Raw genomic sequence first — 24677 nt, forward strand, 5'->3', positions numbered from 1 at the left:
TGCGGCAGTGCTCCATCTCACCCTCCGTAAGCTTGCGTCTGCGCACACTCTGAGGTCGAACTCCAAACCATCGTCAACACCGTCACCGAAGCGTACGAGAGCATAGGCCTTACGCTAAACATCCATAAGACAAAGGTCCTCTACCAACTTGCCCCCGCCACACAGTACTGCTCTCCGATTATCAAAATCCATTACGAGTCCTTGGACAACGTGGACCACTTTCCATACCTCAGGAGCCTACTGTCAACAATGGCAGATGTCGATCACGAAGTCCAACACTGCCTTCAGTGTGCCAGTGCAGCCTTCGGTCATCTGAGGAAGAGAGTGTTTGAAGACCAGGGCCTCAAACCCAGCACCAAGCTCATGGTCTACAGAGCAGTAGTGATAGCCGCCCTCTTGTATGCCTCAGAGACATGCACCATGTACAGGAGGCACCTCAAAGCACTGGAGAGGTACCACCAACGCTGCCTCCACAAGATCCTGCAAATCCATTGGCAGGATAGGCGCACCAACGTCAGTGTTCTTGCTCAGGCCAGCATCGAAGCTTTGACCATGCTCGATCAGCTCCGGTGGACGGGCCACATCGCCCGCATGCCCGATAAGAGACTTCCAAAACAAGCGCTCTACTCGGAGCTCCAACACGGCAAGAGAGCCCCAGGTGGGCAGAGGAAATGCTTCAAGGACACCCTCAAAGCCTCCTTGGAAAAAGTACAACATCCCCACCGACACCTGGGAATCCCTGGCTCAAGACCGCGCAAAGTGGAGGAGAAGCATCCGGGAAGGTGCCGAAGACCTCGAGTCTCTTCGCCTGGAGCAAGAGGAAGCCAAGCGCAAACAGTGGAAGGAGTGCACGTCAACCCAAGCACCCCACCCACCCCACCCACCCGCCCCTTCAACTACCGTCTGCCCCACCTGTGACAGAGACTGTAGGTCCCGCATTGGACTCATCAGTCACCTGAGAACTCATTTTTAGTGTGGAAGCAAGTCATCCTCGGTTCCGAGGGACTGCCTAAGAAGATTCTGCGGCAAGTGTCTCACTTCCTGACTCCCCAAAGCCTTTCCACCATCTACAAGGAGCGTGAGGGAATACTCTCCACTTGAATGTTGTTGGAGCTGCACTCATCCAGGCAAGAGGGCATGGCTGAGGTACTAAATGAGTATATTGCATCTGTCTTCAGTAGAGAAGAGGATGCTGCCAATGTAGCAGTAAAGGAGGAGGCAGTGGCGATATTGGATAACATAAAAATGAAGAGGAGATACTTGAGAATTGGCAGTTCTGAAAGTAGTAAAGTCACGTGGTCCGGATAGGTTACTGAAGGAAATAAGGATGGAAATTGCGAAGGCTCTGGCCACAATCTTCCAATCTTTCTTGGATATGGGAGTGGTGCCAGAGGACTGGAAGATTAAAAATGTTACACTCTCCCTTGTCGGTGTTGGGGAAACTTTGAGACAATAATCAGAGACCAAATTAATTGGCATTTGGAAAAATGTGTGCTAAGAAATGAAAGTCAGCACGGAGTTGTTATAGGCAAATCGTGTTTGACTAACTTGATCGAATTCTTGAAGTAACAGTGAGGGTTGATGTGTGTATGGATTTTCAAAAGGCGATTGACAAAGTAGGTAAAGGAACAGTGCATCATGGATACAAAATTGACTAAGCGACAGAAAGCAGAGATTAGTTGTGAACGGTTGTGTTTCAGACTGGGGAGAGGTATACAGTGGAGTTCTCCAGGGCCACTGCTTTTCTTGATATATATTAATGACCTGGACTTTGGTATAGGGGCATAATTTCAAAGTTTTCAGATGACATGAAACTCAGGAATATAGTAAACAGGGAGAACCGACTTCAGGAGGACATAAACTGCCTGGTGAATTGGACAGACTCGAGGCAGATGAAATTTAACGCAGAGAAGTGTGAAGTGATGCATTTTGGTAGGAAGAATGAGGAGAGGCAATATGAACTAATATGAACTAAATGGCACAATCGTAAAATGGTTACAGCACAGAAGGAGGCCATTCGGCCCGTCGAGCCCGTGCCAGCTCTTTACAAGAGCACTTCAGCTAGTCCCACTCCCCCGCCCTTTCCCCGTAGCCCTGCAAATTTGTTTCTTCAGGTACTTATCCAATTCCCTTTTGAAAGCCACGATTCAATCTGCCTCCGCCTCCACCACCCTCTCGGGCAGTACATTCCAGATCCTAATCACTCGCTGTGTAAAAAAGCTTTTCCTCATGTTGCCTTTGGTTCTTCTGCCAATCACCTTAAGAACATAAGAAATAGGAGCAGGAATAGGCCATTTGGCCCTTCGAGCCTGCTCCGCCATTCAATGAGATCATGGCTGATCTTCTGCCTCAACTCCATTCACCGGCCCTATCGCCATATCCCTTGATGCCCTTACTAGTCAGAAATCTATCGACTTCTGTTTTGAATATACCCAATGACTGAGCCTCCACAGCCCTCTGGGGTAGAGAATTCCAAAGATTCACCACCCTCTGTGTGAAGAAATTTCTTCTCATCTCAGTCCTGAATGGCCTACCCTTTATCCTGAGACTGACCCCTGGTTCTAGACTCCCCAGCCAAGGGAAACATTCTCCCAGCATCCACCCTATCAAGCCCTGTAATAATTATGTACGCTTCAATGAGATCCCCTCTCATTCTTCTGAATTCAAGAGAATACAGGCCTAGTTTAGTCAGTCTCTTCTCATACGACAGTCTCGCCATCCCAGGAATTAATCTCGTGAACCTTCGTTGCACTCCCTCTAAGGCAAGTATATCCTTCCTTAGGTAAGGAGACCAAAATTGTACACAGTACTCCAGGTGTGGTCTCACCAAGGCCCTATATAATTGGAGTAAGACTTCTTTACTCCTGTACTGAAATCCTCTTGTAATAAAGGCCAGCATATCATTTCCCTTCCTAATGGCTTGCTGCACCTGCACATTCACTTTCAGTGACTCATAAACAAGGACACCCAGGTCCCTTTGAGCATTTGCATTCCCCAATCCTTCACCATTTAGGAAATACTCTGCCTTTCTGTTTTTTCTACCAAAGTGGATAACTTCACATTTATCCACATTATATTCCATCTGCCATGTTCTCGCCCATTCACTGAGCCTGTTGAGATCCCCTTGAAGCCTCTTCACATCCTCTTCACAGCTGACACTGCCACCTACCTTCGCATCATCAGCAAATTTGGAAATGTTACATTTAGTCCCCTCATCCAAATCATTGATATAGATTGTGAATAGCTGGGGCCCAAGCACCGATCCTTGCGGTACCCCACCAGTCGCAGCCTGCCATCCTGAAAAAGACCCGTTTATCCCTACTCTTTGTTTTCTGTCTGTTAACCAATTCTCAATCCATGCTAGTATATTACCCCCAATTCCATGTGCCCTAATTTTGATCGCCAACCTCTTGTGTGGGACCTTAAATCTGTGTCCTCTATTTCTCGACCCTTCCGCCAATGGGAACAGTTTCTCTCTATCTACTCTGTCTAGACCCCTCATAATTTTGAACACCTCTATCAAATCTCCTCTCAACCTTCTCTGCTCTAAGGAGAACAACCCCAGCTTCTCCAGTCTATCCACGTAACTGAAGTCCCTCATCCCTGGAACCATTCTTGTAAATCTTTTCTGCACTCTCTCTAAGGCCTTCACATCGTTCCTAAAGTGCGGTGCCCAGAATTGGATGCAATACTCCAGTCGAGGCCGAACCAGTGTTTTATAAAGGATCATCATAGCTTCCTTGCTTTTGTACTGTATACTTCTATTTATAAAGCCCAGGATCCCATATGCTTTTTTAACTGCTGCCCTGCCACCTTCAACGATTTGTTCACATATACCCCCAGGTCTCTCTGTTCCTGCACCCCTTTTAGGATTGTACCCTTTAGTTTATATTGTCTCTCCTCATTCTTCCTACCAAAATGTACCACTTCGCACTTTTCTGCGATAAATTTCATCTGCCACATGTCCGCCCATTGCACCAGCCTGTCTATATCCTCTTGAAGTCTATCACTATCCTCCTCACTGTTCACTATACTTCCAAGTCATCTGCAGATTTTGAAACTGTGCCCTGTACACCCAAGTCCAAGTCATTAATGTATATCAAGAAAAGCAGTGGCCCTAGTACCGACCCCGGTCTGGAAAAACAAACGTTCACCACTGCACTTTCCTTTCACTTAGCTAATTTTCGTATCCATGCTGCCACTGTCCCTTTTATTCCATGGGTTTCAACTTTGCAGGCAAGCTTATTATGTGACACTTTAATCAAACGCCTTTTGGAAATCCATGTACACTACGTCAACTGTATTGCCTCATCAACCATCTCTATTACCTCATCAAAAAGACTCAATCAAGTTAGTTAAACGCGATTTGCCTTGAACAAATCCATGCTGGCTTTCCTTAATTAATCCACACTTGTCCAAGTGATTGTTAACTTTGTCCTGGATTATCATTTCTAAAAGCTTCCCCAGTACCGAGGTTAAACTGACTGGCCTGTAGTTGCTGGGTTTAACTTTACAGCCTTTTTTGAACAAGGGTGTAACATTTGCAATTCTCCAGTCCTCTGACACCACCCCTGTATCTAAGGATGATTGGAAGATTATGGCCAGAACCGCTGCAATTTCCACCTTTACTTCTCTCAGCATCCTAGGATACATAGATACATAGATACATAGAAGATAGGAGCAGGAGTAGGCCATTCGGCCCTTCGTGCCTGCTCCGCCATTCAATGAGATCATGGCTGATCCTTTAATTCAGTATCCCGTCCCCGCCTTCTCTCCGTAACCCTTAACCCCTTTTGCCCATAGAAATATATCTAATTCCCTCTTAAATATATTTAATGAGCTGGCGTACACTGCCCTCTGTGGCAATGAGTTCCACAGGTTCACCACTCTCTGAGTGAAGAAATTCCCCCTCATCTCTGTCCTAAATGGTTTAGCCCTTATCCTTAAATTATGTCCTCTAGTTCTGTTCTCACCCGCCAAGGGAAACATTCCTTCTGCATCCAGTCTGTCTAGACCTGTCAGAATTTTATACACTTCTATGAGGTCCCCTCTCAATCTTCTAAACTCCAGTGTGTACATCCCTAAACTACATAGTCTCTCCTCATAGGTCATTCCCGCCATTCCTGGTATCAGCCTGGTGAATCGCCGCTGCACCCCCTCCATGGCAAGAACATCCTTCCTCAGATGAGGCGACCAAAACTGTACACAGTACTCGAGGTGTGGTCTCACCAGTGCCCTGTACAGCTGCAGCAAGGTATCCCTGTTCCTGTATTCTAACCCTTTTGCTATGAAGGCCAGCATACCGTTTGCCTTCTTGACCGCCTGTTGCACCTGCATGCTCGCCTTCAGTGACTGGTGTACAAGAACACCCAGGTCTCTCTGTACTTCCCCCTCTCCCAATCTATTGCCATTTAAATAATAATTTGCCCTCCCGTTCCTGCACCCAAGGTGGATAACTTCGCACTTGTCCACATTATAGTGCATCTGCCATTTATCCGCCCAATCGCCCAGTCTGTCCAAATCGCTCTGGAGCTTCCTGGTCTCTTCCTCTGAGCCCACCCCCCCTCCTAGTTTAGTGTCGTCTGCAAATTTGGAAATGCTGCATCCGACTCCCTGATCCAGGTCATTAATGTAAATTGTGAACAGCTGGGGGCCCAGGACAGATCCCTGTGGTACCCCACTTGTTACTGCCTGCCATTCAGAAAATGAGCCGTTTATTCCAACTCTCTGTTTTCTATCTGACAGCCAGTTCCCTATCCACGCCAATACTTTCCCCTTTATCCCATGAGCCTCAATTTTCCATGCTAATCTTTTATGTGGGACCTTATCGAAGGCCTTTTGGAAGTCCAGGTACACCACATCTACTGGCTCTCCCCCATCTATTCTACCAGGATGCATCCCATCCAGTCCTGGTGACTTATCTACTTTAAGTACAGCCAGCCTTTCTAGTACCTCCTCTTTATCAATTTTTCTCCTAACCAGTATCTCAACTACCACCTCTTTCACTATGACTCTGGCAGCATCTTCTTCCTTGGTAAAGACAAACGCAAAGTACTCATTTAGTAACTCAGCTATACCCTCTGCCTCCATGTGTGGGTCTCCTTGTTGGTCCCTAATCGGCTCCTCTTCCTACCCGTTTACTATTTATATGCCTATAGAAGAGTTTTGGATTCCCTTTTATGTTAGCTGCCAATCTATTCTCGTACTCCCTCTTTGTCCCTCCTATTTCCTTTTTCACTTCCCCTCTGAACTTTCTATATTAAGTCTGGTTCTCACTTGTATTTGGAACCTGACATTTGTCATACACACACTTTTTCTGCTTCATTTTGCTCTCTATCTAGGGAGCTCTGACTTTGGTTGTCCTACCTTTCCCCCTAGTGGGAATGTACTGCGACTGTACCCGAACCATCTCCTCTTTAAAGGCAGCCCATTGTTTAATTACAGTTTTGCCTGCCAATCTTTGAAACCAATTTACCCGGGCCAGATCCATTCTCAACCCACTGAAATTGTCCTTCTTCCAATTAAGTATTTTTACTCTAGATTGCTCCCTGTCCTTTCCATAGCTAATCTAAACCTTATGATACTATGATCACTGTTCCTTAAATGTTCCCCTACTGACACTTGCTCCACTTGACCTACCTCACTCCCCAGAACCAGATCCAGCAATGCCTCCTGCCTCGTTGGACCAGAAACGTACTGGTCAAGAAAGTTCTCTTGAACACACTTCAGAAATTCTTCCCCCTCTCTGCCCTTTACACTATTACTATCCTAGTCTATATTAGGATAGTTGAAGTCCCCCATTATCACTACTCTATAGTTCTTGCACCTCTCTGTAATTTCCTTGCAAATTTGCTGTTCTATATCCTTCCCGCTAGTTGATGGCCTATAGAATACACCTAGTAGTGTAATGGCACCTCTGTTGTTTCTTAACTCTAGCCAAATAGATTCTGTCTTTGGCCCCTCCAGGACATCCTCTCTCTCCAGCACTGTAACATTCTCCTTAATCATTACTGCCACCCCACCTCCTTTTTTTCCTTCCCTATCTTTCCTGAACACCTTTTATCCAGGAATATTTAGTACCCAATCCTGCCCTTTTTTGAGCCAGGTCTCTGTTATCACCACAACCTTACATTCCCATGTGGCTATTTGTGCCTGCAGCTACCAATCTTATTTACCATGCTTCATGCGTTTACACACATGCACTGTAAACCTATCTTAGTCCTTGTATTCTCTTAGTCTGACCAAACCTGATACCGTACTATTTCTTACTCTAGTGCTATCTGTCTCTCGCAATCCTTTGTGCACCTTGTTTCTCCTTTCTAATACTATATCCTGGTGCCCATCCCCGTGCCAAATATAGTTTAAACCCTCTCCAACAGCACTAGCAACCCCCCCCCCTCCCGCAGCGAGGATATTGGTCCTGGCTCTGTTGAGGTGCAACCCGTCTGGCCTGTACAGGTCTCACCTCCCCAGAGAACCGGTCCCAATGTCCCAGGAATCTAAAGCCCTCCCTCTTGCACCATCTCTCCAGCCACGTGTTCATCTGCTCTATCCGCCTATTCCTGTACTCATTAGCTCATGGCACCGGGAGTAATCTGGAGAATACTACCTTTTGAGGTCCTGCTTTTTAATCTCTTTCCTAGCTCCCTAATATCTGCCTGCAGGAACTCATTCCACTTTTTGCCTATGTTGTTGATACTGATATGGACCATGTCCTCTGTCTGTTCACTCTTACCCCCCCCCCTCAAAATGTTCTGCAGCCGCTCAGTGACATTCTTGACCCTGGCACCAGGGAGCAACATACCATCCTGAAATCACATCTGTGGCCGCAGAAGCACCTGTTTGTTCCCCTAATTATTGAATGCCCTATTCCTATTGCTTTCCTGAGCTTCCTCCTTCGCACCCGCCCCCCCCGGGTACTAGCTGAGCCACCTGTGATGTCATGGACTTGGCTTTGGCTGTACTCCCCAGTGTAAGCATCGCCCTCCCCATGAGTACCGGTTAGAGAGTGAGATGCACTCGGGGGACTCTTGCACTACCTACCTGGTCAGCCTTGTCTGTCTGGTGGTCACCCATTCCCTCTCTGCCTGTACAGTCTTGCGCTGCGGGGTGACCACCACTTGAAACATGCTATCCACGTAGCTCTCAGCCTCACGGATGCACCGCAGTGACACCAGCTGCTGCTCAAGCTCCGAAACCCGGAGCTCGAGCTCCTCCAGCTAATGACACTTCCTGCACACGTGGTTGTCCAGGAGTTCCCACATGGCACAAGATGTGCATTCCACCAGGACTGAGGTGCCCTGCCATGCCTCTATTTAATAGACTATTGACTAACTTAACAGAAATTTTTTTAAAATCGGCAGATACGCAACAATCAGCTCCTTTCGTTGTGCTGATGTTAAGTTTTTTTACCATGCTCCCTGACACTCGCGCTTCCTGGGCTCTGGCTCTCAGGCCGCTCCTCTCGCTATCTCGCAGGTCCGCTCTCATGTCTATTAACTTAGAGTCCTTGGGTTCCCTGGCTCCGTTTTAGTTAGACGTCCCAACCACCTTCCTACTCATCACTGATACCTGCTCTCACCAAATTCTTGCACTCTGCTTGCGATCCACTCTGATTGTGTTCACATAAGGACATAAGAAGTAGGAGCAGGAGTAGGTTATTTGGCCTCTCGAGCCTGCTCCGCCATTCAATAAGATCATGGCTGATCTGATCCTGGCCTCAACTCCACTTCCCTGCCCGCTCCCCATAATCCTTGACTCCCTTACCATTCAAAAATCTGTCACTCTCCACCTTCAATATATTCAATGCCCCAGCCTCCACAGCTCTCTGGGGAAGAGAATTCCAAAGATTCACAACCCTCGGAGAGAAGAAATTCCTCCTCATTTCCGTTTTAAAAGGGTGCCCCCTTATTCTGAAATTATGTCACCTAGTTCTAGATTCCCCCACGAGGGGAAACATCCTCTCTACATCAACACTGTCAAGCCCCTTCAGAATCTTTTATGTTTCAATAAGATCCCCTCTCATTATTCTAACCTCCAATGAGTATAGGCCCAACCTGCTCAACCTTTCATAGAAACACAGAACATCGGAGCAGGAATAGGCCATTCGGCCCCTCGAGCCTGCTCCGCCATTTAATGAGATCATGGCTGATTATCCAAACTCAGTACCCTGTCCCTGCTTTCTCCCCATATCCCTTGATCCCTTTAGCCTTAAGAAATATATCCAACTCCTTCTTGAATATATTTAATGAATTGGCCTCAACTGCCTTCTCGCTCTATCATTTTTTTAGTCGTCCTTGCTGCTTTTTAAAAATTTCCCAATCCTCTGTCCTTTCGCTATTCTTCGCAATATTGTATGCCTTTGTTTTCAATTTGATACCATCCTTTACTTCCTTAATTAGCCACGGATGGTTCATCCTTCTCTTAGAGTCTTTCTTTCTCACTGGAATATATCTTTGCTGAGAGGATGGGGGGGAGGGGGGGAGTGGGAAGAGGGAAGAGGAGAGGGAGAGCAATAGTGATAGGGGATTCAATAGTTAGGGGAGCAGACAGGTGTTTCTGCGTCCGCAGACGTGACTCCCGGATGGTATGTTGCCTCCCTGATTCCAGGGTCAAGGATGTCACTGAACGGCTGCAGGGCATTCTGAGGGGGGAAGGGTGAACAACCAGAGGTCGTGGTTGTGGTCCATATCGGTACCAACGACATAGGTAGAAAGAGGGAGGCGGTCCTTCAGGCAGAGTTTAGGGAGCTAGGAAAGAGGTTAAAAAACAGGACCTCCCTCAAAGGTAGTAATCTCCGGATTACTACCAGTGCCACGTGCTAGTTAGTACAGAAATAGGAAGATCGAGCAGATGAATGCATGGCTGGAGAGGTGGTGTAGAAGGGAGGGCTTTAGATTCCTGAGGAATTGGAACCGTTCTGGGGGAGGTGGGACCTCTACAAGCCAGACGGGTTGCACCTTAACGGGAACAGGACCAATATCCTCGCGGTGGGGTTTGCTAGTGCTGTTGGGGAGGGTTTAAACTAGCTTGGCAGGGGGATGGGAACCTGAGGGTAGAATCAGAAGGGCGAAAAGCGAAGCTGGAAATAGAAGATAGGGGTTCAGGAGAAGGGGTATTTAGGAAGGCAAAGAGAAAGGAGAAGGCAATAGAGCAGAGCAACGAGAGGGGTAACGATAACCAGAATGTATCAGGAACTGGAAGAGCGTACAAACATAAGAGTGCACCAGAAAATAGAGTCAGAGTAAGAAAAAATGATAAGGTAAAATTAAAGGCTCTTTATCTGAATGCACGCAGCATTCGTAACAAGATAGATGAGTTGACAGCACAATTAGAAATAAATGGGTATGATCTGATAGCCATTACAGAGACATGGTTGCAAGGTGACCAAGGCTGGGAACTGAATATTCAGGGGTATTTGACATTTCGGAAGGATAGGCAGAAAGGAAAAGGAGGTGGGGTAACTCTGTTAATAAAGGATGAGATCACTGCAGTGGTGAGGAATGATATTGGCTCAGAAGCTCAAGATGTAGAATCAGTTTGGGTGGAGATAAGAAATAGTAAGGGTAAGAAGTCACTGGTGGGAGTGGTCTACAGGCCCCCTAACAGTAGCTATACTGTAGGACAGAGTATAAATCAAGAAATAATGGGGGCTTGTAAGAAAGGTACTGCAATAATCATGGGAGATTTTAATCATCATATAGATTAGACAAATCAAATTGGCAAGGGTAGCCTTGGAGGAGTTCATAGTGTGTATTTGGGATGGTTTCTTAGAGCAATAAGTTGAGGAACCAACTAGGGAGCAGGCTATTTTAGATCTGGTAATGTGTAATGTGACAGGATTAATTAATGATCTCATAGTAAAGGATCCCCTAGGGAAGAGTGATCATAGCATGGTAGAATTTCAAATTCAGTTTGAGGGTGAGAAACTTGGGTCTGAAACTAGTGTCCTAAACTTAAATAAAGGCAATTACACGGGTATGAGGACAGAGTTGGCTAAAGTGGACTGGGAAAATAGATTAAAGGGTAAGATGGTAGATCAGCAGTGACAGACATTTAAGGAGATATTTCATGAATCTCAGCAAAGGTATATTCCAGTGAGAAAGAAAGGCTCTCTGAGAAGGATGCACCATCCGTGGCTAACTAAGGAAGTTAAGGATGGTATCAAATTGAAAGAAAAGGCATACAATGTTGCGAAGATTAGTGGTAGGCCAGAGGATTGGGGAAATTTTTAGAAACCAGCAAAGGATGCCTAAAATAATTATAGAGAGTGAAGATAGAGTATGAGAGTTAACTAGCAAATAATATAAAAACAGACAGTAAGAGCTGCTACAGGTATATAAAAAGGAAGAGTGTAGCTAATGTAAATGTTGGTCCCTTAGAGGATAGAAACATAGAAGGTAGGAGCAGGAATAGGCTATTTGGCCCCTCGAGCCTGCTCCACCATTCAATGAGATCATGGCTGATCATCCAAACTCAGTACCCGTTCCTGCCTTCTCTCCATATCCCTTGATCCCTTTAGCCTTAAGAAATATATCCAACTCCTTCTTGAATATATTTAATGAATTGACCTCTACTGCCTTCTGTGGTAGAGAATTCCACAGGTTCACCACTCTCTGGGTGAAGAAATTCCTCCTCATCTCTGTCCTAAATGGCCTACCCCTTATCCTTAGACTGTGACCCCTGGTTCTGGACTCCCGGACCATCGGGAACATCCTTCCTGCATCTAGTCTGTCTAGTCCTGTTAGAATTTTATAAGTTTCAATGAGATCCCCTCTCATTCTTCTAAACTCCAGCGGGTATAAGCCCAATCGACCCAATCTCTCCTCATACGTCATTCCTGCCATCCCAGGTATCAGTCTGGTGACTCATTGCTGCACTCCCTCCATGGCAAGAACATCCTTCCTCAGATAAGGCGACCAAAACTGTACACAATACTCAAGATGTGGTCTCACCAAGGCCCTGTACAACTGCAGCAAGACATCCTTGCTCCTGTACTCGAATCCTCTCGCTATGAAGGCCAACATACCATTTGCCTTCTTAACCGCCTGCTGCACCTGCATGATTACCTTCAGCGACTGGTGCACAAGGACACCCAGGTCTCATTGCACTTCCCCTTCTCCCAATCTATTGCCGTTCAGATAATAACCTGTCTTCCTGTTTTTGCCACCTCGCATTTATCCACATTATCATGCATCTGCCCAATCACCCAACCTGTCCAAATCATACTGGAGTTTCTCGGCATCCTCCTCACAGCACACACGCCCACCCAGCTTTGTGTCATCTGCAAACCTGGAGATATTACATCTAGTTCCCTCGTCTAGATCATTAATATATATTGTGAATAGCTGGGGTCCTACGACCGATCCTTGCGGTACCCCACTAGTCACTGCCTACCACTCGGAAAAAGACCCATTTATTCCAACTCTTTGCTTCCTGTCTGCCAACCAGTTCTTTATCCAAGTCAGTACCTTACCCCCAATCCCATGTGATTTAACTTTGCACGCTAATCTCTTATGCGGGACCTTATCGAAAGCCTTCTGAAAGTCCAAATACACCACATCCACTGGTTCTCCCTTATCTATTCTACCAGTTACATCCTCAAAAAATTCCAGTAGATTAGTCAAGCATGATTTACCTTTTGTAAATCCATGTTGGCTTTGTCCGATGCTGTCACTGTTTTCCAAGTGCTCTGCTATTACATCTTTTATAATGGACTCTAGCAATTTCCCCACTACCGATTTCAGGCTTACCGGTCTATAATTCCACAGGAGATGTAGTGTATTTGGATTTCCAGAAATCATTCGATAAGGTGCCACATAAAAAGGTACTGCATAAGATAAGAGCGCACGGGGTTGGGGGTAATATATTGGCATGGATAATGGGATTGGCTAAGTAACAGAAAACAGAGAGTCGGGATAAATGGGTCATTTTCCGGTTGGCAATGAGTAACTAGTGGGGTGCCACAGCGATCAGTGCGGGGGCCTCAACTATTTACAATCTATATTAATGACTTGGATGAAGGGACCTAGTGTACTGTAGCCAAATTTGCTGATGATACAAAGATAGGTGGGTTAGCAAGTTGTGAGGAGGACACAAAGAGCCTGCAAAGGGATATAGATAGGTTAAGTGAGTGGGCAAAAATTTGGATGGAGGATAATGTGAGGTTATCCACTTTGGAAAGAAGAATGAAAAAGCAAATTATTAATTAAATGAAGTGAGACTACAAAATGCTGCGGTAGAAAGTGATCTGGGTGTCCTAGTACACGAAACACAAAAAGTTAGCCTGCAGGTACCGCAAGTAATTAGGAAGTCTAATGGAATGTTGGCCTTTATTGCAAGGGGTATGGCGTATAAAAGTAGGGAAGTTTTGAAGCAACTTTACAGGGCGCTAGTGAGACCACACCTGGAGTACTGCGTACAGTTTTGGTCTCCATATTTAAGGAAAGATATACTTGTATTGGAGGCAGTGCAGAGAAGGTTCACTAGGTTGATTCCTGGGATGAAGGGGTTGACATATGACGAAAGGTTGAGCAGGTTGGGCCTATACTCATTGGAGTTTAGAAGAATGAGAGGAGATCTTATTGAAACATAAGATTCTGAGGGGGATTCACAGGGTGGATGCTGAGAGGATGTTTCCCCTAGTGGGGGTATCTAGAACTAGGGGGCATAGTTTCAGAATAAGGGGTCGCCCATTTAAGACGGAGATGAGGAGGAATTTCTTCTCTGAGGGTCGTGAATCTTTGGAATTCTCCAACCCAGAGAGCTGTGGAGGTGGAGTCATTGAATATATTCAAGGTGGAGATAGACAGATTTTTGAACTACAAGGGGTATGGGGAGAGAGCGCAAAAGTGGTGTTGAGACCAAGCTTATATCAGCCATGATCTTATTGAGCAGGCTCGAGAGGCCGATTGATCTACTCCTACTCCTGCTCCTGTTTCTTGGGCTGCACTGCAGGACAATAGTAGCCTTATGTCGGAGTTTGTAATGCCGAGTACAGAGTGTCTGATCTCGGCCAGGCGGCCGCTTGCATTGAGCGAGTTGATGATGCTTGCTCTGAATGAATAGCACACACCTGTCAGAGAGACGCGTTGGCAAATGGTGGAGGGATGTTGCTCGCCAGCATCTGTGTGTTGGGGCAGTAAATGGTGTGGGGACTGGATCAGGAGAGGCACTAAACTTTCACACTCTTCCTTTCTCTTTCTTGCCTGGTCCATGTTTTTTAAATAAAAAGAAAGGAGGTAGGAGGTACTCCCCAGTGCCCCGCCTAGTAAAGGCACCATGTGACTGAGCTATACAGGTCTGTACGGGGCTTTGTTATTCTTAAAGGGTTGGTCCGACTGCTACAATTGGTCTCGGCACCCTGGGATAGTCGGGGAGAAATATGATGCAGGATTTCTGTTCATCACCCAGTAACCTGTGTGGGAGAGTCTGGGTATGTGGACATAAGAAGGGGGCTGCCTGTGATCTCCCCCCCCATCATTGTCAAATATCCTGCCAAAGCCCACTGTCCAAGTACATGTGAGCAATGGCCAGTTGGGTGATGTACATCAGCCAATGCTGTAACGCTCCTCCAACATGGAAATAATTTACATATGTGGCATTTTTTATGACTTGCTAGAATAAGGTTGGAGTGGGATTGCTTTCTGTGGCTCTCAGAAAATTAACATGTAGATCCTTGCTTAGCTTCTCACCTGGTTCCAAAACATGTTTCTGATTTAACTGGGGTAAAGCTGGCTGAAGTTTCTGATTTAACTGGGGTAAAGCTGGCTGAAGTTTCTGATTTAACTGGGGTAAAGCTGGCTGAAGTTTCTGATTTAACTGGGGTAAAGCTGGCTGAAGTTTCTGATTTAACTGGGGTAAAGCTGGCTGAAGTGGATAATTTTACTCGTGCTCACCTGCGGCAGAGCCCAAGAGGGAGATCAACTCAATAACAAAATCCTTTCTGGCCAAACATCTGTTATGGACAGAGACTCGGTGTTTGACTAGGTCATTGACTTCTTCCCTTCCGTGACGATGGTTTAGTTGCTGGATGTTCCAGTAGGATGCTCTGTGCAGTGATGGCTGTCTCAGTACAGCCTGGATCTTTCCCACTCTACAGGGGAGGCTCCTTGTTGCACTCTGCCTCCTCGGTACTGACTTGCCATTTGAATGTAAGGAGGAGAATGGAGCATTTTTTTAAATTCGTTTTCGTATTGCATCGTATATGGACAGAAAATGAAAAGTCATGGTTACTTTCTGTAGTTTCAATGATTGAGAAGAAGGTTGATAAGTTGCAATGAGCTGGTATGTGGGGCATGATTTTGGGGGAAGTTTGCAGGTTTCATTTCAGACTTGATGTTTTCTGTTCCTGTCATTCTGCCTCAGATTTCACAATTAATTACAGACGATAGTAGTCTGTGGGAAAAGAGAACCTGAGCCCAGGAGTTGGGCTCAGTAGAAGGAGTCCTTTTTGGGATTTTGTTTCTTTTCTGACTATCTTCATTATGACAACACCTCTGAAAAATACTGGACTCCAAACGATGGCTGTACCTTCTAGCTCACCAAATGATCATGATTTAATCTTTGAGTCAGGAGTCCTGTATAACTTTTGTTTATGGCGGGATGGTTATTTTAACCAGACCCCTTGCATTCCCCTGTTCTCCTCGGCGGCAGCACTGGGTTTTTCTGCTTTGTTAAAAATGAACATCGATGAAACTTTTGAGGGTGGGGGTGTGGAAAACCGAAAGAGAAAGGCTCCTTCAGGTCAAGTGAAAGTTCCTTCCTTTCTGCTTCTTGTCCTACCCCACGGATTGTGATAGCCTGAGGAATAACTGAGAACGTTGGTGAAGAATGCCTCTGTTGGGAGTATGCCACCACCTTTTTCTGGTTTGTAAGCTAGATTCTAGAAAATCCTCATTTGCATGTGACCTAATCTAGCTACATTAATTTATACAACAATTGGAGTTCATTGTTTCACCAGATTGCATCTTGGGGGTTAAGCAAAAACCTGTTCATATTTTTCAAAGTGCATGAGAATATTTTGAAACTCCATCTCGATGGTTTGTGCTTGTTGGTGTCAGGGCTTCAGTATTTGTCATTTTCTGTTTTCACTCCCATAATGGTGTTTAAAATGAGAACACCTATAATCTTTTGGCCATGTACTGTTGGAAAAGGAAACTAACTTTGTATCTCAAAGCTGCTAATTATTCCAGTAAAAGTCTGTTAATATTTCAATTCAGTAACCAGCATCACTGGCGTATATGGAGGGGGGATGGGGTGAAAAGTTAACACTGCGTCCACTTGGATATGTGGAGAAACACACGTGCCGTGCCATGGGCCAAACCCTAGGGATGGATTCTGTCCTGCATTTGGGTTTCTGGACAGATTTTGTTTAACACTCGGGGATATTGGTATTCCACATGTGTCGCAGAGAGGGCAGGAGCAGTTGGAGGTGATGAATTAACCCTGGTTATTCGGTACGGGCCCACTTAGTACCGTGCCAGGCGGTGGCTACAGACACAGAGCCAGTGGGAAGGTACAATATTCTACAAATTACACCAACTCCTGTAGAGTAGAAATATATGAAACACAGACAGGTAGGAGATTTGATCAATAAATATCAGTAACCTCAGTGTGAAAAACCTGATTGGTACAGACAAAATCTCTCCCGATAGTGGGTTTCCCACAGTATTTCCTCCAGTAAATCAGAGGGCAGGAGCGTTAAACAGTGTAACGCACAATGTATTCTGTTAATCTGGAGCTGCGTATATTTGAGTAGAGCTGTTTTTGTTAGAATAGAGGAGATTAAGGGATGATTTGATGGAGGTGTCTAAAATTATGAAGGGATGAGACAGAGTCCTTGGAAATAGACTGTTTCCAGTGGTTGAGGAATCTAGAACAAGGGGCCATAAATAAAAGGGGCTGGATATTCTGATCCCTACGGGTGTGCACGTGCTGTGTATCCACCCGTAGGGACATCGGAAATGCCGGTTTCAGGCATGCACAACGCATACGCTGAAAACCGGTATTTCTGATCTGTCAAGAAAGGGCTTGACAGATCCTCCGGCTGCCCTGGAGGAGGGCCTCTGCGGGCGGATAGTTCCGCTTTTTGGAGACCCTCCGCCCGCAGAAAACCCTTACAATTCTTACGCCTGGTAAAAGCAAGCATAAGGCCTGCTTTTACCAGGATAAGGTAAAAAAAAAATTTCCACTGATTTATCATTTAAAAATACTTTAAAAAAGTAAGCTTATTTTTAGCCCCGTAAAAAACTTTAATTATTTTTTTCAAAAAATTATATTTTTGTTTAAAATACTTAATTTATTGTAATTTCAAGTCATTTTAAAAGTGTGATTTAAAAAAAAAATGTATTTAAAGTTTTACTATTTTTTTCATTGATCGCCATTCATATATTTGACAGGTCTTCCTGTCAAATGTATGAAGGGAGATTCCTTTCTGTGATTGGCTCCCCATGGCCCACATGATCCCAGGAACGCTGCAAACTACATGCGCCTCTGGGATATGTGAGCCCTGCAGTTTGGTGAGGCCCAGGAGCGGAAGTGTGTGCGTCCCGGGAGCCCTCCGGTAAGGGCGCAGATTTTTCCAGATCGCAGGCCTCCGCCCGCGGCAGGCCTGCGATCGGAAAATACGGGTCAATATTAAATGCAAGAGATTTAGGATACAGCAGGATAAACCTTACACAGTGTTGTGACGCTGTGGAATGCAATCTGGAGTTAATGATTGAAACAGAGACCATGCCAACATTTAATAACTGGTTAGATAGGTGGATGAAGGAAAGGAGAATAAATTCTGAATTCTAAATAGATATGGGAATAGGGTGGGCACATGGGAGGATAAACATCACATGGGCTGGCTGGGCAAAACTCTAACTTCTATGTAATCTCTTAGAGGGCGATTTCTGTTGCTGGGGAAGTTTCTCTGGCACTTGAAGAAAACGACAAGCTTTTACTTCAAGTGTAATGTACAATGTAAAGCTTGGTCAAAAGAAATGCATTTTTTACAGAACTGCTTTTTTTGTAACGCAAATATTCAACTGGAAGAAGGATGGCGATTGTCAATGTTCCTCAAAACTAACTCCAGTACACTAAAGAGCCACCCCTGTTTGAGAAAGTTGAAATGAAGTATCCATGTGTCATTTTAAAAGTATTCTCAAGTATTAGCCGTGACTCAGCGGTAGCATTCACGCCTGAGTCAGTTTGGATTGAAGCCCCACTCCGTATCTTCATTCAATCACTGGTTCTGGGCTATGGCAATATCCAGGCTTCCAGTCATTCTATAAATGCCGTACATAAAAATTGTCTGACTTTATAATCTGTTATTTTTGTAATTTTACCACAAATTAATTTTGTTGTCTTTAATTTTAATGAATGCAGTGCAGCTCATCGGTTGTGACTTGAATTAGCCCAGAATTGATGAAGGATGTTACAGACTGGCTAGTTATGTTAGGTTACTTTCCGATTGAGATTTCTTGCAGTTAAAACTCTGCCTTGACGTAACGCACAGATTTACAAAGACTCTGTCCCGTTGGAGTGTATAAATGATATCTGATTGCATGTTGGTACGTTCTTTCAGAGCGTGGGATGGTGTGATGACTCCCTGTGCTATATACGTCCTCAACATAAGAATGATGCACAACACTTAAACTGTCTGACAGTGTAGACATTCAGGCCTAGAAATTCAGTTGCGTTCGCCAGCCGTTAACGCCATAAGAGGGGTATATTTCCAGCGCTAGGCACTTAGCGCCCGGGCGCAGACCGATCTGCGCCTACGCCCAAATTCAGTAGACATTTAGCGCCGGCGCAAAGTGTTTGCGCCTGCTCAGCTGCGCGCGCAGCTTATGACGTCATTTCGGCGTGCAACGCTGTTTGTGCGCCCCAAACCGGAAATTCAGTGGCGCCCGCCCAATGTGGGCGTGGCGCTGTTAAGAACTGTGAAGTGGAACGCAACAGAGGCCCTGTGGGCCTCGGGGAGCGCTAATTAAAGGGCACTTACACTGACCTATAAAGCCCAGCCATTTTGCTGCAATGACTTTACTGCTTTGGATTTCTGGACAGAGACCAAGGAACAGAGCTTACTGATTTGGGACAACATAGGAGAGGTATTTTTGGCTTCTGGCCAGAGCTTTGACATTTGAATCATTGTGATTTCACTGTTTGCAAGTTTATTATGGGGGCTGTATGGGGTTCCAACCCTCAGTTGCAGCATTATGTGCGAAGGGCTCGCAGACGCTGTGTGAGAGGGCCAGCCATGCCTAGACGCAGAGGGGCCATCAGGCATCGGCAACGTAGGCCTTACCCACTCAGGCAATACCAGCAGCAGGTGTCCTATCTCACCATGACTGCGGCGCATTGTGTTAAGAGGCTGCGCTTCAGAAGGGAGGTGGTTGCAGAGATCTGCCAGCTGCTTCACAGAGATCTGCGTCCACAGCTGATGTGCAGGATGTCTCTCTCGGTGGAAGTGAAGGTCACGGTGGCTCTGAACTTTTATGCAAGCGGCTCCTTCCAAGCCGCTGCTGGGGACATAGCGAACATCTCCCAGTTCGCCGCGCATCGCTGCATCCGGCAGGTCACCGATGCACTTTTCGCGAGGAGACACCAATTCATCTCCTTCCCCATGACCCTAGAGAGGCAGGAGCAGCGTGCAGTCGGATTTGCCAGGATCGCGGGCTTCCCCATGGTGCAGGGCGCCATTGACTGCACGCATGTGGCTATGCGGGCACCTATCGACAATGCCGAGGATTACCGCAACCGGAAGGGCTACCATTTCCTCAATGTACAGCTGGTGTGTGACCACAGGCAGCGCATCCTAGCTGTCAATGCCCGCTTTCCAGGAAGCAGCCACGATGCATTTATCCTGCGCCAGACTACTGTGGCTGACATGTTCGAGGCACAGCCTCCACCGAGGGGATGGCTTATTGGGGACAAGGGCTACCCTTTGTGTCCATGGCTCATGACCCCGCTCCGCGCGCCCAGGACCCCAGCGGAGGAGGCATACAACGAAAGCCATCAAGCCACAAGGAACATCATAGAGCAAACGATTGGCGTCCTGAAGCAACGGTTCCGCTGCCTGAATCGTTCCGGCGGATCTCTACAGTATTCGCCGGATAGAGCCTCCCAGTTCGTCGTCGTGTGCTGCATGCTGCACAACCTGGCTATCCGCAGGACTCAGGCACTGCCACCTGACGTTGCACCACCACCTCAGGAGGACGAGCAGGAGGACCATGAGGAGGAGGAGGAGGAGGAGTACCAGCCCAGGAGGGAGCCACAAGGTCCAAGGGCCGTCCGCCGGCGTCTTATTGAACGACACTTCTAGGCCCCCTGTCAGGGAATGGCCTGTGGCAATGAACGCACCTGAATGCAGCCGCTCCGCAAGCCCTCAGCCGGTTAACGCAACAACCACTTGAAACATGACACCTGGACATGCTGAATAAATAAAAAGCTTTATTTAACAAACTCAGGGCCCTTCCCACATGAAACTGAAAAACAGACGAGACCCCCAAAAAACAGTCAAAAACATCTGTCACTCCCACAACCTGGGGAGGAATAACAAAACTTGCCCATCCAATTGGCCTTCATCATCGGCCTTACAAAAATAAGCCCCCCCCTCCACAACACAAACACCCCCATAAAAACAAAAAATGCCTTCATCTTCGGCCTTACCAAAATAAGCCCCCCCCAGAACACAAACACCCCCATATAAAAAAAACCGCTCTCACCACACTCTACTGGGTGTGCCGAGAGGGCGAGTCCTTATGCAGGCTTCTCCGGCCCCTGCCCGACCTGCTGCTCCGTCTCAACCTGGGCCCTGTGGGTGTGGCAAGGCTGGGGGAAGGCTCATGAGGGCCACAATGCGTGACGGCAGATGCCCTTGGGGGTCGGCCTAGACGAGGCCCGGCCCGGGAGGGGACGGCTGCTGACTGCTGCAGCTGTGGCTGGCCAGCATCATTCTCAGCAGCAGCTCGTCGCACCTTGGCTGGGGGAGTGGCAGTGTCGGCTGCACCAATGGGAGCAAGCTGGCTGATGCCAGGCGCGCGCTGTTCGCCAGAGACACTGGCACTCGGCCGGGCTGGCAGTGCAGCAAGCGCAGCAATCTGGTGGAGGCCAGACCGCTGTGCTGCAGCAGGGCGGCGGGTGCCCTGGCGATGCTTCCGCGCCACAGCGAGTGTGGCAGAAGTGAGTGCCCGAACTGCCCTGGTATGTGCCCGCGAGTTGCTGGACACCCCTGTCGTTTGCTGCCGCGAGTTGCTCGACCCCCCTGGCCTGTGATTCCCCGAAAGCGACCACACTATGAGCCAGGGACTCAATGGCCTGAGGCATCTGTCCCACAACCCCATGAACTCCTTGTGGCGCCGCTCCGAGGCCGCGGACATCTCATCAAGGAGGCGCACCTCCTGGGCGAGGAGCGTCTCCGGACTGGAGGGCGGACTCTCCCTCTGGGGAGAAGGCCGCCGAGCTGCCCGACCCTTCCCGCGTGCCTCGACCCCACTGGGCCCAGGAACTGCCCTCCCCTGCAACACTTCCCCCCTCTGGGGAGAAGGCCGCCGTGCTGCCCGACCCTTCCCGCGTGCCTCGACCCCACTGGGACCAGGAGCTACACCCCCCTGCAACACTTCACCCTGCCTCTCCTCCAGGCCAGACGTCTCCCCTCCATTGCCATCCCCTGGCGCGGATGAGGGTTCCCCCGATGTGCCGCCTTCCTCCTGGTCCTCGTCGTCCTCCTCCTCCAAGGGCCTGGCACTCTGAGCTTCAGGGACCACCTCCTCCTCACCAGCTGAAAGCAGGAAGGCACAAGAGTAGCTTTAGAGTGAGGACAGGGCGTCAGCGAGGGAGGCATGAGTGGTGGCATTATGCGCATTGGTCGGACAGTGGGAAAGGATGTAAATCTGAAGCGCAAGGGCAACGAGAGAGGGCCAACCGGTCATGTCCTTACCAGTGGGTCCCAGTACAGGGTCCGCATCTCCAATGGCAACAGGGCCAGTCACCCGGCCACGCATGAGTCGAGCCACGCTCTCCTCCAGCTCACTGAGCGCCTGGTACTGGGGACGGCCTCCCCCGGTGGCAGACTGGCTCCTCAAATTCCGCGCCAGCTTGGCCTGCAAGAGAAAGGACGGCCTCTAAGTACAGTGTGGTGCCCTGTTGCTGTGTGCACTGCCTCCCATGGTCGAATAGCTTGGCCAGTGTGGTGCCCTGTTGCTGTGTGCACTGCCTCCCATGGTCGAATAGCTTGGCCAGTGTGGTGCCCTGTTGATGTGTGCACTGCCTCCCATGGTCGAATAGCTTGGCCAGTGTGTTAAGTGCAGAAAGTGCTATTGATGATCATGCCAGTGCCATAGCTGCGGGAGGAGGGCTGCCCATTAGGCCTTTGAGGTCCCTTTGCCCATAATGTGAGGTGCACATGCAAGGATGAGGAGGACACTGGAAAGGGTACTCACCTTCACCATCCGAGTGAGGTCGTTGTACTTCTTGCGGCATTGGTCCGCACTCCTGGGGACATCGCTGGTGGATGACACCCTGTGGGCGATTTTCTTCCAGGCTCTCCTGTACTGCCTCCTGGAAGCCTTCTTGCCACTGTCCGGGCACAAGATCTCTCTTTTCTTTTCCACACCATTAACCAGCACCCTCAAAGCATGCTGGGAGAAGCGCTGCGCTCGTTCACGGGCCTTCTGCATGGCTTCAGGCGCTATTTGGGTCCACCAGCAGTGTTGAGGCCTAGCTGCAGGGCTCCACTATGCAGGGCGTGGCAGCAGTCAAAGTCGACCCTTCCCCCTTTAAGAGCTGGCCGGCGTCAGGGTGTCTGCTGTCAATCAAAACATGACCGCACCTGCGCTGCGCCCGGCCTCGGCGTTATCAGTCCGCATCGCCGGCTTAGCGCCTGAAGATAGCAGTGCAACGCCAGTTTCAGCGCTCGCCCAAACTCTTGGCCAAATCTACTGAATTTCGGCGAAGTGGCCTACACTTTCCGGCGGGCGCTAACTTTAGCGACCGCCCGACTTTACCGCCCCAAAAGTGGCCAGACTGAATTTCTAGGCCTCAGTCTGTGCTATGTCCTGCTTAATACTAATCCTTAAATAGAATCATAGAATGGTTACAGCACAGAAGGAAGCCATTCAGCCCGTCTGCCTGTGCTGGCTCTCTGCAAGAGCGCTTCAAGTCCCACTCTCCCACCCTTTCCCCGTAACCCTGCAATTTTTTTTCCTTTAGGTACTTATCCAATTCCCTTTTGAAAGCCACGATTGAGTCTGCCTCCACCACCCTTTCAGGCAGTGCATTCCAGATCCTAACCACTCGCTGTGTAAAAAAGGTTTTTCCTCATGTAGTTTTTGGTTCTAAATCTGTGTCCTCTGGTTCTTGAACCTTCTGCCAGTAGGAACAGTGTCTATCTACTCTGTCTAGACCCCTCATGATTTTGTACACCTCTATCAAATCTCCTCTCAACCATCTCTGCTCCAGTGCAGTCTATCCAAGTAACTGAAGTTCCTTATCCCTGGAACTATTCTTGTAAATCTTTTCTGCACCCTCCCTAAGGCCTTCACATCCTTCCTAAAGTGCGGTGCCCAGAATTGGATACACTACTCCAGTTGAGGCTGAACCAGTGTTTTATAAAGGTTCATCATAACTTCCTTGCTTTTGTACTCTATGGGCTCGATTTTGTCAATGGGGAGCTTTTGGAGGCGGGACTCCCACTTTTTGGGTTGTAGTCCTGCCTCCATCGACTTGTGGCCAACCCTCGCTATTTTCCCTTGATTGACCTTGTTAAGCCCGCCCAGCGGGCTCAGCAAACCAATTAAGGGACACCTGGTTACTGGTGACGTCAGCGATTGACATTTCATCTGTCAAGAGCTTTTGACAGATGAAAAATCAGTGTTTGACAGCTCTGTGAAGCTGTCAAACACTGACGATCTGTCTTCTAACTTGAGTCCTTCTACTCAGACTCAGTTAGAGATCTCTCCAGACCAGAAAGCAGGCTGCAGCTTTTGACAGTTCAGCGGCCATTCTGCTTTCTGTGCCGGTGAGCTGAGGGACTCCCGAGAACTGAAGGAAGGAAGCCTGCAGGAGAAAGTAAAGGTAAGTAAAACTTACTAAAACACTTTAAACTTACCTCACACACTTACCTCTGCACACATGCACCCATCACTCCCCTGCACAACGGACATCTCGACCCCTCCAACCCCTGCAGACCGACGGTCCGCCTCGCTAACTAGGCGTGGTTCGGTGTCGCGGACAGCCCACACTTCAGGGCTAAAAATAGGGATTAGGCAAAAAACTGCCCGTTAACTACCTGTTAACAGGCAGTTAATTGGCACTAATCCCCTTCCCGCCTCGGGGAGGCGGCTCCCAGCACAGGTCGGGTACCCGCCTCCTGGGACATTGACACTGAGGCGGGTTGGGGGCGGGATGGGTTCCTGCCCCCCCCCCCGCCCGATTCTGCAATTTTCCCACCACTCCCGCCTCCTCGGGGCTTGGAAAATCGAGCCCTGTGCCTCTATTTGTGAAGCCTGTATGCTTTTTTAACTGCTTTCTCAACCTGCCCTGCCACCTTTAATGATTTGTGCACATATACCCCCAGGACTCTCTGTTCATGCACCCCCTTTAGGATTGTAACCTTTAGTTTATATTGCCTCTCCTCGTTCTTCCTATCAAAATGTATCACTTTTCTGCGTTAAATTTCATCTGCCACG

At 47.9% G+C, this 24677-nt stretch overlaps 1 protein-coding gene across 1 annotated transcript in view; it reads left to right on the plus strand.

The window, feature by feature from the left end:
- The window catches only part of LOC147125400 (glypican-4-like), a 263841-nt gene that overhangs the window by 175651 nt on the left and 63513 nt on the right, over nt 1-24677 (plus strand). Inside the window, exon 2 of the mRNA XM_085995209.1 lies at nt 5108-5254. Coding sequence (XP_085851335.1) covers nt 5108-5254 — 147 coding nt within the window. The remainder of the gene's footprint in view (nt 1-5107; nt 5255-24677) is intronic.

The sequence above is a fragment of the Somniosus microcephalus genome, chromosome 1 (assembly GCF_052327205.1).
Source record: "Somniosus microcephalus isolate GS21.2 chromosome 1, FLI_Smic_1.0, whole genome shotgun sequence".
Lineage (NCBI taxonomy): Eukaryota > Metazoa > Chordata > Chondrichthyes > Squaliformes > Somniosidae > Somniosus > Somniosus microcephalus.